This window comes from Alligator sinensis, unplaced genomic scaffold (assembly GCF_000455745.1).
Source record: "Alligator sinensis unplaced genomic scaffold, ASM45574v1 scaffold983_1, whole genome shotgun sequence".
In the NCBI taxonomy this organism is placed as follows: domain Eukaryota; kingdom Metazoa; phylum Chordata; order Crocodylia; family Alligatoridae; genus Alligator; species Alligator sinensis.
In genome coordinates, this window is record NW_005842015.1 from 2,346,236 (window position 1) to 2,360,029 (window position 13,794).

At 41.1% G+C, this 13,794-nt stretch overlaps 1 protein-coding gene across 7 annotated transcripts in view; it reads right to left on the minus strand.

Annotated features, from left to right (window-relative positions):
- Positions 1-13,794, minus strand: part of KCNQ1 (potassium voltage-gated channel subfamily Q member 1) — a 587,589-nt gene that overhangs the window by 484,861 nt on the left and 88,934 nt on the right. For 6 of the 7 annotated variants that reach the window (XM_025202130.1, XM_025202133.1, XM_025202129.1 and 3 more), the window contains exon 3: positions 4,403-4,493. In XM_025202130.1, the coding sequence (XP_025057915.1) occupies positions 4,403-4,493 (91 nt within the window). Of the gene's footprint in view, positions 1-4,402; positions 4,494-7,127; positions 7,953-13,794 lie in introns of those variants that run through there. The other variant, XM_025202134.1, reaches the window with a different exon arrangement.

The following is a 13,794-nucleotide window of genomic DNA, read 5'->3' on the forward strand; positions in this document are numbered from 1 at the left end:
CTGCCCTTTGCACAGTATTTTACCCTGGTACTATGTGAGGGTGCATTCCCCTTGCAAGGAACCAATGTGAGGAATCAGTCACAGATCCAGGATAGCAGCTGGGGCTGTTGATCTGCAGAGGTGAGGAAGCAGACAGCATGGCTAGGGACAGACATTAAAAAAGCTAGAGTCTGAATTGGTTCAATCTTTGCAGGTTAGTCTAATATGGCTAGGCTGTACCAGTTTGCAACCATATAGACATTTCCTCTGGACAGAGGAAATGCAGGCACATGCCTGCAGTGGCTCAGGCTAGAAGCCAGGGGACATTAGAGCAGCCCTCCCTTCCCTTCTATAGTACTGAGCTAAGCAGGGGATGTGGCCTGCTCTGATTAAGAAGGGATCCCCTCCCCCCACTGCTTCTGACCAGCAGGAGCCAGCAGGGAGTTGATACAGGGTTTAACTCCCCATCAAGAAAACAAAAGCCTCTCATTAGTTCAAGCTCTTCTTAAACAGCTTTTTCCAAGGAAGGTATGGAGGGACATTACCAGCTGACCTGCTGATTAGCTCCAAAAAGCCCTAAGCGGACACTGTCCTGTCTACCTTACACTGATGCCTCTCAGCATTAGCTAGCATACCATATGCTGGCTATGGTCCATGCTGTGGGACAGGGGAAGGGGGGAAATCCCTGCTTCAGCAGGGAGTGGTGAGAGGGGGTGGGGCAAGGGGAAGCCAGACAGACCCTGCTGTGCTTGCAGACTGCTGGAGGACCAGCTACGGAGCACAGGGGTGGGACCAGCCCTGCTCTGAAGTAGAGGGCCCCATCCAGGGCTGCAAAGCATCTAGGATGCTGGGGGACTCTGGTTTAAGTTACACCAGGGAGGGGTCTGGGACAGACATTGCATAAACCAGTTTGACCCAAATCCGTTAAGTCGGAAACTATATTCAGCCAGGTTTATCTCAAACTGATTTCAGCTATTTTCAAACTAATTTATGTGCACTGAACCTCTGTTCTGTTACAGGTTTAAACCAGTTTCTGATCACTTAAACCGGTTTGTGTGTAATAGCTATCCCTAGGCCAAGACTTGTCCCAGCTCCAGGCTATGTTTGAAAGCAGCAATTGCTGCTCTGGGACCTACCAGGGTCCCAGCACAACAGCTGGAGCTATGATCACAGTCCCTGTTCACCCGCTGGGATGAACCCCAGGGTACCCAGAAAAGCCCTATCACTCATTGCATAACATGCTACGTGTTCAAATTAAACCACAGTACAAACCAGACACAAAGATGTCCCACATTTAACAAGTAACAAGTTTGAGGATCGTTCACTGTTTTGTGGCTGGTTTGCTATTTTTATTGTGCAATAAATCATTTGAATGTGTGTGGCATTTTACAGTTTTTCATACAGTAAGTGTAATGTCTTCCAGAGGCTTCTCTTTCACTTCTCATACTAGTAGCAAATGCTTCTTTTGCTGGTGCAAATCTAGCTTAAAGTGGAGAGGAACTGAAAAAATCATTAAACCACATTGTTTGGTGACCCAAATTGAAAAAGGGAACAATAAAACCACCATGCAACTACAGCTCTAAAAGTCCTTTATTCACATTGTTCTGACACCGAAGCTCTGGCATCATTTGAACAGCAATTTGTCCACTGCTACTTCAGAAGTCCGTGGATTTTTTATTTAATAGAATCCACTTCTCTGAACTTGTACCCCAGTCCTTTAAACCAAGACTCTCTAAATGAGTTATTGATCTCAATTCCAGGTCCTGAGGAATTGTATCCATGTTGCAAAGCCACACACATGTATACAAATTGAAAAAACTAAATTGGACACAATACACACACACACACACACACACACGCACGCACGCTAAACACCAACATGGTCAACACAATGCTGCCAGTCCTAAATATTAAAAAATTGTGAGTGAGAAATTACAGCATTGGCTTAAACATCATAGGATTTAATTTGTGGTTCTTTCTAGTGGCCTTCTTGGTTTTTGAGTCATCATGTTACACACTGTTCAGATTTTCAGCTTTCCTCCACAACCATGAGGAACTGAAACTATTTTTCCTTTTAAACGAAATCTGAGATTCTCCGCTTTAGAAGCAGAAGATTTAAAATCAAAGGAGTAAATACAGCAAGAGTTAGTTTATCATTGCTGGCAGTTCCAACAGAAGCAAAGGTTTCAACTGGCATGGAGACTGAGCTAAGCCATTCAGATGTTTCTGTTTCTCTCTCTGTCTCAAAAACATAGTAATAAAAACTTCTCTCTTAGAGAATAAAATCCAGATTTCATTTTGCCCCAGTTTCTCTTAACATTAAGAATAAATGTCCCTGCCAATAAGATGACTACTTAGCAAAAAAATTCAAACTTGGTCTTGACTGAGGTTTTTTTTTAATATGTATTAATAAAATTATGTATTTATCTTATATGAACAATATTTAATATTTAAGAAGATTGGGGAAGGAATTCAGAATGCAAAATTACAAACAACTTTATATACTCACCATAAAAATGTGCTCTTAAAAATTCTGGGGTGGGACCAACATTGAAATGAGATTCCTACAAAATAGTTTTTTCAGGCACACTAAATATCCTTCAGTTCAGCAAAACATATAATCCTCTTGGATCAGGCAAATGGATTTTCTTAGAACATGCTGAGATAACAGCATTCTGCTACATTCTGGCACTATAAAACCATTGCTTATGAAAATAAAAGAAAAATATGGTCTCTCTGGGAACATACATCTCAGAATTACTTTTTTTCCATAGTTTAAATGTTGAACTCTCAAAATCAATTCTTACACAAATACACCACATACTCTTTATGAGTCATGGCAAAAACTCTCCTGCACCAATGTTTTAAGTCGGCCAAGAGTACATATACCCTTCTAAATGATGATCCATTCACAGGCTTGGCTCTGACTTCAGCTAACCTTGGATAATAGCCAAAGCACAACTGCTGGAGTCAAAATCTACAACAGCACCATCTAGTGAGAACAAAGTGAAAACAGCAGCATGCAAATGTAAATAGTGTTTGATGTCAGGAGACTGGCAAAATGCCACTTCTCTGCTAACTGTATATTACAACTACACTTCAACATGGCTTTCTTCCTCTGTGTCTAACTTTGCATCCATACAGTGACAAGCACAGAAAAAGATTCAGTAGACAATACAGCTTTCTCCTTTAGTGCTGCAAGCTGGGAAATCACTTGAACTATATGTTTATATTTCAAGTGGAGTAGCTTTCCTCTCATTTATTTTTGCAACCTAAAGCTGGGGGGGGGGGGGGGGGGGGGGGTTAATTAGCGTGGCTTCAAGGGTTGAGAAATTTAACTTTTAAAATTTATGTATCAGTTATGATGTAAAATTCTTGATTCTTTACTTTGTAGAGGGGATACAATACTGCTAGAGGGCAAGTCACCTCAGAATATAAATTATCATCACACTCTACTAAGCAAGCCCTGAAGATATTTGAATCTGTTCCTCTTACATGACTGTAATGTTCTGTGGGCCTACTTTTGTTTTTGAAACATAAAATCTTTAAAATGGGCCAAATAACTTTCCTTCAATAGTCTTCTCAAACAAAATAACAACATTCTCACACACTATATCAGCAGTTCCCAACCTTGGGGGTCATGACTCCATCTAGGTCACAACGATAAAAACCGGGGTCGCAAAGACAATCACAGATTTTCTCCGTTAAAGGAGAAAAAAGCAGGAAACTCCCCTTGTAGGCTGGCAGAGTTCCAGGGGTCTGCGGTACCACAAACCACACGTGCGCGCTCGTCTGGATGCACCCTCTAGGTTCACACCAGCACAAAAAAAATGGTGGAGTTGAGAAAGGATTAAATCATGTTGCGTCACAATCTGAACATCTCCTTTTCCCCACTCTTTTAAAGCAGTTACAGCAAGAATTAGAAGAGTCATTGTTTGTTTTATGATACTCATGCTTGATGTTTAAGAAGCATGGCAGCACTGTGGGAAATGAATCTTTCCAGGATTTTCAGTGGACTTCAGATTGGGTTCAAATTGATGCTGAAGACAGAAGAGCCCAAGGAAAACAAATAGCACAATCTTATTTGTAACAGCCTCAAGTGGGCTGCTTATACTATAGACATTATGGAGGTGTTGAGATTTCTGATTTAGCATGTATCACTGTAACAACTCCTGATGTACAGCAGTGTAAGGAAGAAGAGAAACAAGCACCTAGTGAGAGGGCATGTACAAGAATTTACCACTTGAAATTCCAAAGAGAAGTGCAAAGGTTTAATGAGTTGCATAATACAGATTCAAAGAGGAATATGAATATTAGAAGAAATTACAGACACACACACATATATAATAGTGACACAATAGAATACACAAGCACGCATGCACATATATTCATAAATGAATCTAATGAGTATCCTTGTACATACCATCCAAAATAATGTCCCTGTGGCCAGAGCTGCATACTGTTCAATTGTAGAAAGCACGCTGAATATAAGGCAGATCAACACTATAAGGAAACTAGAAAGAAAATAACAACAATGAGATTACTAACATGTCTTATTATAACTCAGTAAAAATAGGGACAGAGGATAGGTAAACTACACAAAATTCTCTATTATTTAATTTCCTTTGCACATGCAAAAATTATTTCTTAAAATCACACCTGCAACACATTTAGCAGTCATTTTTCCTTTGCTAGAACAACACATATTTCTTTTTAAACATGGAGGCATAGGGAAGGGGTTGGGTTTTTGTTTTTTGGTTTTCTGGACAGGAACCACACCCTGGATGGCCTTGGGGTTCATCACCTCTTCAAGGAGAGGTACTTGCAAGCACAAATCTTTATAGTGGGTTCAGGGAAAAACCTGACACTCACTATTGCTAAAAAGCTGAAATTCCCTTTCAGATTAGAATCTGAAAGAATAGGGGTTGCATAGGTAACCTGAAGAAGAAACAGGAAGAGCAGTGGAGACCCTCCCCCGTGATGTGGAGGAAGTGGCAACCCCTGGAGGTGGGAGCCAGAGCAGTGGCCCCTACCACTGTACCCCAGCAGCACTCCCCAGCATCAGAGTGGCAGCAGCTCTGGTGTGGGCCTTTCTACCTAACATCTACTACTTTGGCTGGTGTAAATTGTAGGGTCCCTGGAGCAAAGCGGCAAGCCCTGGCAGTGAGGAGCAACAGGGGCTCCAAACTGGGCTTCCCTACCCAGCACTTGGCTACTTGGCTGGCATAGCTGGTAGAGCCCCAAGATGCCACTCCTGTGTGATATTCCCTTCCCAACTGATTAGGTTAGGTGGTAACTCCCTGAGTTAGTTTGCTGGTGACTGTGACTTGCTTTAAGCTACAGGTAAGGGTTAATAGTTAAGTTTTTCCTTAAGGTGCATGCTTGTTCCTCTTTACCTTGTAACAAACCCTGTTATAGTTTAATGTTTGCTTGTGGGTGGGAAAGTTTATTGAACATCTGGTTAAAATTTACACCTAAAGTTGAACTTGCCCTTGTTGCTTCCATTCAGTAATACCTACCTACCTAACCACCCACATCTCTCTCTACATCTATATACAGTATAACCTCATAAATCTGGCATGTTTAACACCTAGCACCTGCCGGAAATTTGCCTGGCACAGCCTGGCCAGCCAGACACATGAACAGAGGAGTGGGGAAAGATTGCATGCAGTGGCTGCCATCGCCATCCACCACACTGTGCCACCATGCCGCTCTGTATGCGGCCACCACTACTCCCCCACCCTATTGCACGACTGGCCACTGCAGGCAAACTGGTCAAAAAAGGTTGAAAACCCCCGATGTAGTGTATTTCTTAGAAGTGCCAGATTTTTGAGAATTCTGGAATTTTGAATTTCTGGTCACCTGGCTGGGGTCATCTGACCCCAGATGTCTTTCCTGCTCATGCAGGGGGCTGGACCCGATCATCCTTTGGGGTCCCTTCCAGCCCTACGATTGTGATTGAAAACCACATTTATTAGGGGTGTGCAAAACGGGCTGTACTCTATTTGGATTTGGATTCGGCCTAAATCGGAGACAGTGATTAGATTCATTGATCCAGATCACTGTCCCGGATTCGATTCAGCTGAATCCGAATTTGAAGATTCGATGCCAATTCAGAGAATCAGTGATTTGGACAGAGACACAGCTTTAAATGTTTTTTTCTACATATCTTGAGCTACCAGGCATGGCTCATGAATGCTGCGATGCTGGGGCAGACGGAGCATCCCACAGGAGCATGGGGGGGTGGTCCCCTGCGTGCTCGGCAGTGAACCTTGAAGTGGACTGGAAGTAATTCTGGTCTACTTCCAGGTCTGCCAGGGAGCACGTGGGGGGGGGGGGGGGGGTGTCCTCGCACCCTCCTCTGGCTCTGCAATCGGCTGCGGGAAGACTCTGGTACCCCTCAGACCCAAGAGGCACTAGGCACTGAGCTAGCGGGGTCCAGAGGAGCTGCCCAGTGCACTCCCCAGCAGATCCAGAAGTGGACCGGAACTACTTCTGGTCCACTTCTGGGTCTATTGCCAAGCACACTGGGGAGCCCCCCCATGCTCCTGTGGGACACTCCATCTGCCCCAGCATCGCAGCATTCACGAGCCGCCTGCTACCTTAAGGTATGTAGAAAAAACATTTAAAGTTGTGTCTATGTCCGAATCTCCGAATCTTTCTAAATCAATTTGGAGGGTTCCGATTCGATTCGGATTCAGAGATTTGGCCACCAAATCGAGATGAATCTCTGCCAAATTGAATCAGGGACCAAAGCTTCGCATAGCCCTAGTATTTATGAGATTACACTGTATATATTAAACCCAAACTACAGATCAAATTACAAATGTTTACAAATGACTACAATTTCATGCTATCACACCTCATCTGTTTCCTACTGCTGTGCTATTACTTATAAAGAGAAGATCTTGACTATGTGCAAGACACTACAAGTACCAGAAATGTACAGTATTCAGTAATTTTTGGTTGATTTCAATTAGTCCGTGTTATTTTAATGAATGTAAAACATTTGATTGTTTCACATATAATAATGGATGAGGTCATCTTCCACCAAACCAAGCATACAGAATATTGTCATATTCTTTGACATGGAGCTGAGCAGCATGATGTGTGCATGAAAGATGGAACAAATTAGATGGTGCACTGACCCAGCAGGATAACATGCGGAAGGTCCTTGGTGACATCCTCCTCCAGAATCCCTCCTGTGGATGTTTCCACTAGGGAGGGGTGATCTGGATCAACATATTCAAGGAAATGACGATGCTGGGCAAGCAAGTTAATCAAATAATCTCTCTAATCATCACAAGCAAGTAAGGTAACTATTTTATAAACAGATGTGAACTTGCAAAATATATGAGACATTGAAAATTACAGTATACAAATATGTCTAATCTAGCTAGATTTTATTTAAGGCTCCATTTGCATAATCCCTAAGCACTAATAGTCCTTAATGTATTTATCTTTGCACCATCCCTGATTTTCAAGGAGGTCCTATTTTCCCTCCTTTTTGCAGAGGTGATACAAAAGATTACCATATTTTCTTGCATACAACATGCCCCCAAATAAGGTATGACTGTTTTGGCAAGGCAAAATAATTTTAAAAGATTTTTTTGGAGTCATGTCTGAATCCTGACCATTGCTGTGCAGCTAAAGCTACAGTTTTAATGCTCTCACAACCACTACTGAATTGCTGGGCCAAAAGTGACTGCCACTTCAGCAGTGTCTGTGAAAAGGTTAAAACTAACTCTGATGTTAAGATCACACTGTGATCCGTCCTCTCTGCAACCACAGAAAGAAGTAGAGCCCTGGCGGTCGTTACAGTGTCCCTTTGCTTCTATTCCAACAGAGAAGTCAGTTTTTCCACTTAAGACATGCAGCCCAATTTTGGAGGGATTTTTGGGGGCATGTGAGTAAATATAGTATAAGTGATTTGGTCCCAGATAACATGATGTCTGTGGTAGAGCAGGAAACTGGGCCCAGGTTTCATAAGTCTCATTACTGAAATCCTAACAGTCACTCAGTAGAAACTAGGATAAACTGTCAAGGTTTAATCCACCCACCTGTTTGTAGCCGAAGGCTTGAAGAAAATATTTTGTGTTTTCTATTATGGGGAGCCACTACTTATATGGAGTTTTGCATGCAATTGTTCAGGCGTTATTGCTACGAGATTTAATAACTCCTTTGTAAAGTAATGTCACGTGTTTATCTGGACAGTCTTCATGAAAGACCTTTCAACAACATGGTGAAGGATAAAGACACTTGTATTTTTCTTTCCTCCTTCGCTTCAGACTACCTAATAGAGCAGAGAACAAGGCATTACAACTTTCTGTATGTTAAAAAATTACCACACATGCTGCAGAGAGCAGTGATTACAGTTCGTCATGGTTTAAAACAAGTCCAGAATTCATGTTATAAGAATACAAATGAGACACATAGTAAGAGGACACATAAGGTGGCAGATAAAATACAAACACAAATTCACCTACAATCTTTGTGGAAGCTGTATTTCTTAATTCCACACCATCTTGTCCCCCTTACAACATTTTGTTTTTTCACCAGACTGCTTTTATCTACCTTTCAGCTGTCATCACCCCACCCCTCTTTCTAATGGATCATTTATTTACTTCCACTGAGCAAACTAGCACCATGGTTTTCTTTTTGTTTAATTGGTTTTTACTTTGTAAATGAAAGCAGTGGTAATAAAAAGGAAAGATTAATCGCACTGGATCGAGCCAAATGCAATGAGTGGGAATCATACAGATTTTTCCACAGACCTGTGCCAATCAATATTGAGAAATAACAGGCATAATTAAGTGATAAAAGTAGCTTACCAGACAAAGGGGTTAATATTGTGCTGAGTACAGAACAGATTTATTTTTTAAAAATGTAACTGTTTCTGGGGGAAGCAGGAGATTCACAGGTCTTATTTATTTGTTTCCCTGTTTTACTAAAAGTATTCCCTGTTTACCATAACCAAGTGCTTCTAGTCTATGTTAGGTGTTTATCTAGCTCCCATTAACATAATATCAGAACTACTTGCACTGCTAAATTTTTTTATGCCAACAACACCTCTGTGAGATCCTGCAGCTATTATCCTATTCTGTGTAAAGGGAACCGAGGCCCAGAGCAATTAACCAACTTGCCCAAAGCAACACAAGGAATCTGTCGTGACCCAGGGATGAAACTCAGTTCCACTCGTCCTAAGTTAGCACTCAGTCTAATTACCAGACTGCCTTTCTCCAGCTATTTAAATGAAAATGCATTGCTCACAACATATTAATTTTCTTCCTGAGAATAATGAATGTGACGAGTTCAATAATCTACGGGTTGAATTGAGGTTTGAGATTTCAACCTTGCAGGAGTTCAGGAGTATATTATTTCTTGAGACTTTTTAGTTCAATTTGATCTAGCAAATAAACATTTTCATGAGAGAGAGAGCTATTTTTCCTTAAAATAGATGCATTACTACAGTATCACTGAGTTCATAGGCTACTGAATTGTCACATCCAAATTATTTTCTCTAACCAAAAAAAAATTAGCTTCTGGACACAGATTTACTGATATGCCAAGTGTCTATTGGTAGTTCAGTTAGGTATATTAGCCATATTAGGACTTGATGTTCCCACCCTGGGACTGTCCCACCCATAGGCAACTCGTAGGGGGCGCACGGAGGTGCACATGCCCCCCTTGACAGGGCCGGTGCCCCCCCGACGGCCGACACTGATGCTGTCAGTAGGGCTGGTTCCCCCCTGACAGGACCACTGCCAGCGGTGGCTTCTGCGGGTGCCCCCCCAGATTCAGGAGGCACCAGTTACTCATGGTCCTGCCCAATTAGGGATGGTCACCCTATTTGGGCCTCATTTCTTCCTAAATGTTGAGATCCCTGGGGGTTTCTCTCTCCCGTAATACCCTGCAGATTTCCCTTCTCAGCAAGCGTTATGTGATGTATCATAAAAATAACAGAAATCGGGGTACAAAATTGGAGATGTAGTCCAGTCAGGGAGCTTGGTCCATATAAAAGCATGGGGGCAGCAGAGTCCCAAACTGCAACTCAAGTAAATAGGCTACTTGAACAAACCCAAATGAAATATTTTTTTACCTTAGTAATGGTGAGTTATTTTCTTTTGGTTGAAATGTTTTGACATTTCTCAAATCAAATCTGGAATTCAATTAAAAAAATGGATTTCAAATTTGCATCTGAAAATGCAAATGGGATGAAAATAAACTACTAAAATATCAAAACTTCCTGTTTGGCAGAACTCCTATATTTTAGTCAGCTCTGATCAAAATTTAGGTGTACTGGCATTCCAAGTTGTGATTTTTTTTTTAAAGCAGCATCAGTAGGAGCCTTTCTAGTTACCTGAGCAAATAAATTAACTAAAAGTCTCTTCAGTTCATTTAATGTTACAGCTTTCCACACTGCCTCCCCCCTCCACATATTTGGACAGGTCACACACAATAAAACCAAATGTTATCAAACTAACTTCCTCCTACATCTTATTTCTTCCTGAGACTGAGAAGCAGCCTATGAAATTGCAGGTTAAAAGATAATTCATTAGAAAGAAGCAGATTTAAAATAAAACTGAGTTTAAGTCCATAAAAACTGTTTTCTGCTAATTAATGAGTGTATCCTTGAGTATTAAGAAAATGAGGTTCTCTCTACTACTATTTAAAAGAATGATGCCCAATTTTTTCACCCAATAAGCTAGATGAGCAGTGCCAGGTCAGCCCATGATCTGGATCCAGTTCCTGGACCCAATACAGGATGCAGTACTGATCCAGCCAGTGCCAGATCCCTGCATGCAGAAATGGCCTGGCTCGGCCCCAATCCAGCTGTGTGTGACTCGAAAATTTGGTGGCAGGGAAGCAGTGGCAGTATTAATTGCAACTGCTCACCCACTGCCAAATTTCTGGATCCATAAGGAGCCCCAGGAGCTGGATGACATGGGATTTGGCCCACGGGCAGAGGGTTGAGCACCCTTTATTTAATAGGTGTTTTCTACCCAAGTGTTCTGTGTTAGTTAATGGTGTTGGGAAATCTCATTACATGCCTGCATTGTCATTCATCTCTTGTGTAAATTATGTAATCCTCAAATTCCTCAGGGCATACTTGTTGGCATCCTCACACTGATTTGTCTGGTACTTAGAGAATGAAGAGGGAGGCACAGAACTGGCACCAACCAGCCCAAAATCCTGAATGAGAGTTCTAGGGCAGGTCTAAATTGAGCAATAGAAAGCCTGAGTTTTCACTTGTCTTGGCAGCGGCACAAGGCAGTAAAAGATGCACTGTTCTTAAACATGTAATTTTTTGTCAACATCAGGTATATATGGGAGGTTTTTTTTAACTATTATTTAGTGATTACCTTGAGTCTCATCTTAGGGATGATAACAGATCTCCTCACTATTGACATGGGAGAAGGAACTGCATACCACTTAAAAGTTCCTGGCTGATGATGAATTGGAAGGAATACCATACAGTAGCAATTCTGTTGTTAAGAGCTATAAAACTTATGTCTTCATGTAAAGTGTGTCCTTTCATTCAGTCAAGTTTTGTCAGTTGCTAGTATATTACCAACTATTATGAATTTTCTTTTTAATGTGGTTCTATTTCCTGGCAATTATTGCTCCACAAAACCCAAATCGACAAAACCTGCTGTATATTGGATAGTCACATGTATAAAAATATTTGCTCAAGACGACCCATCTTCAGCACAGCTTAGCAAGTATCTGTCAGTCGGCTGCCACTTTCTCACAAACACATTGGTGCAGCCCTTATCTCTTGTGCTAATACTGTTTTAACATTAAATGAAAGGATAGAATGCACAGCCATAAAGAATATTAAGTGATACTAAGTAGCGATACTAAGAAGTTATCCAGAGAGAAGCTTATGCTCCAGGTCCCCCTCTTAATTAAAAAATACAAAACCATTAAGAAAGATAAGGATTCACAACCAGTATTGCAACTCAGTCTGGGCAGCAGGACACTGTATTTACTATGCCTTACTACTTGTCTACTGCAGTGCAAAGCAAATTGGGAATGGAAGAGACCCACAGGGTCATTTTGTTCATTGCCAATCCAAGTCAGAGAGGCTCACTGTGGAGATACTATTTTGTCATCAGATGATTTACTTCCACTATGCTAGCAAATGACTTTTATTTTAACATCTGCTTTGGTCTATACCTTCTGTTGACCATCTTAGAACACTTTCTAACATTTCCTTAACAAATGTTAGAATATACTGTTAGTGCTGCCTTCTGTCTCACTGAATCTTAACTTTTCTGTTAAATCTACAGAGTTACAGCTACAGAAGAATGTAAAAAAACCAGAATATTCCACCATGAATAATGGTCATGATAGTCATCATGATATACCCCAACGTGGTCCCTGCTCTTTGCACCTGTCAAAGAGAGCACAAATGGAATTAAATGCATCTGATTGGATACTTCCATAGTGTGGACTCATCAGGTGTGCAAATGGCTTAGTCAGCTCCTCAACCAAACTAAAAGAGCACCACAGAGCATGCTTTGCTTTGGCAATTCCTATTAGGTGAATATCTTTTGAGGAATAGTACCAGCTGGCAGGGCTTAAAGCAGCTCTAAGAGGCTCAAACCTTGATAAAGTCACAGCACTTATAAAGCTATAGGTTTGAGGCCATTTTTAAAAAATAGATAATTAAACATCAAATATTTATGGAGAATGGAACTATAGCCACACTCTATATTCAGAATCTTGACAAGTAACCACTGTTAAAAGGTACAAACAGTAAACTTAGACACAGTTCATCAATGTTGCAACACAAGATTGAAGTGTATTTAGACCTCACACGCCATGCCTGTTCAAATTAAAGAATTAATTCTAACCTCACGTTCCTGTTCCTAAAATAAAAAGGATTACTAATAACTTTATCCTGTTGCTGGAGTTTATGTGGGAGATGCATGTCTTGGCAGTAGTCTTTGTTGTGTTAGTAGCATAGCTGTGTGGGAAGTCTTTGCTGCCAATGAAAAGCTAAGTGTTTATGACTTCCTTTTGCAATTAAAAAAATCCATTTAAGTTTCTCATTAGAAAGACAGTGCAGACAATGACCGCGTCATATAAACTAGCTTTTGCTTTGAGACTATCACACCTGAATTTCTCCTTTGAAAATGAAACATTTCTTTGCAGAATAGATTTGCAAGCAGAACTTTGCCATACTCACTGCAAAAAGCTGCACTTGCTTATGGACAAAAAACTAATTTTGAAATATTAGTGAAATATGACAAGAATCTATTTATGGGGGATACATATTTGCATTGCTCTCATCTTGACAGCAAAGTATTTGAGTGGCATTTTTTAGAAAAATAAAATATTCACAGCAACATATAATCAGTCAATGAAAGACTGCAACATTTGCACAAAGTGAGGGAAGCCTTAGTTATGAATTTCCTGGTTTTAAGACATTAAAGCAGTGCTTCTCAATATTTTTATTCTCAAGGAATCCCTCCATAATTTTTCTCAATTTGGAGGCACGCTGCAGATGCAGGCAGAGGGAAACTCTCCTTTTCAACATGCAAGGGAGACCCCCTCAACCCTCAGTTGCCTTTATCTGATAAACCTAATGCAGGCCTTAGTGCCCTTTTCGGTGGCAGTTACTTCCCAGGCCAGCCTCCCACGTACCTCAGAACACCTTATGTAGAGCTGAGATTATGGTTTGTATGGAATGGTTTGGATAGGCATGATCCTGCCTCAGGCAGGGGGTTGGATGAAATGACCTCTGGAGGTCCCTTCCAGTCCTATACTGCTTTATGATTCTATGGTTCATACAGGGAGTTTCACCTG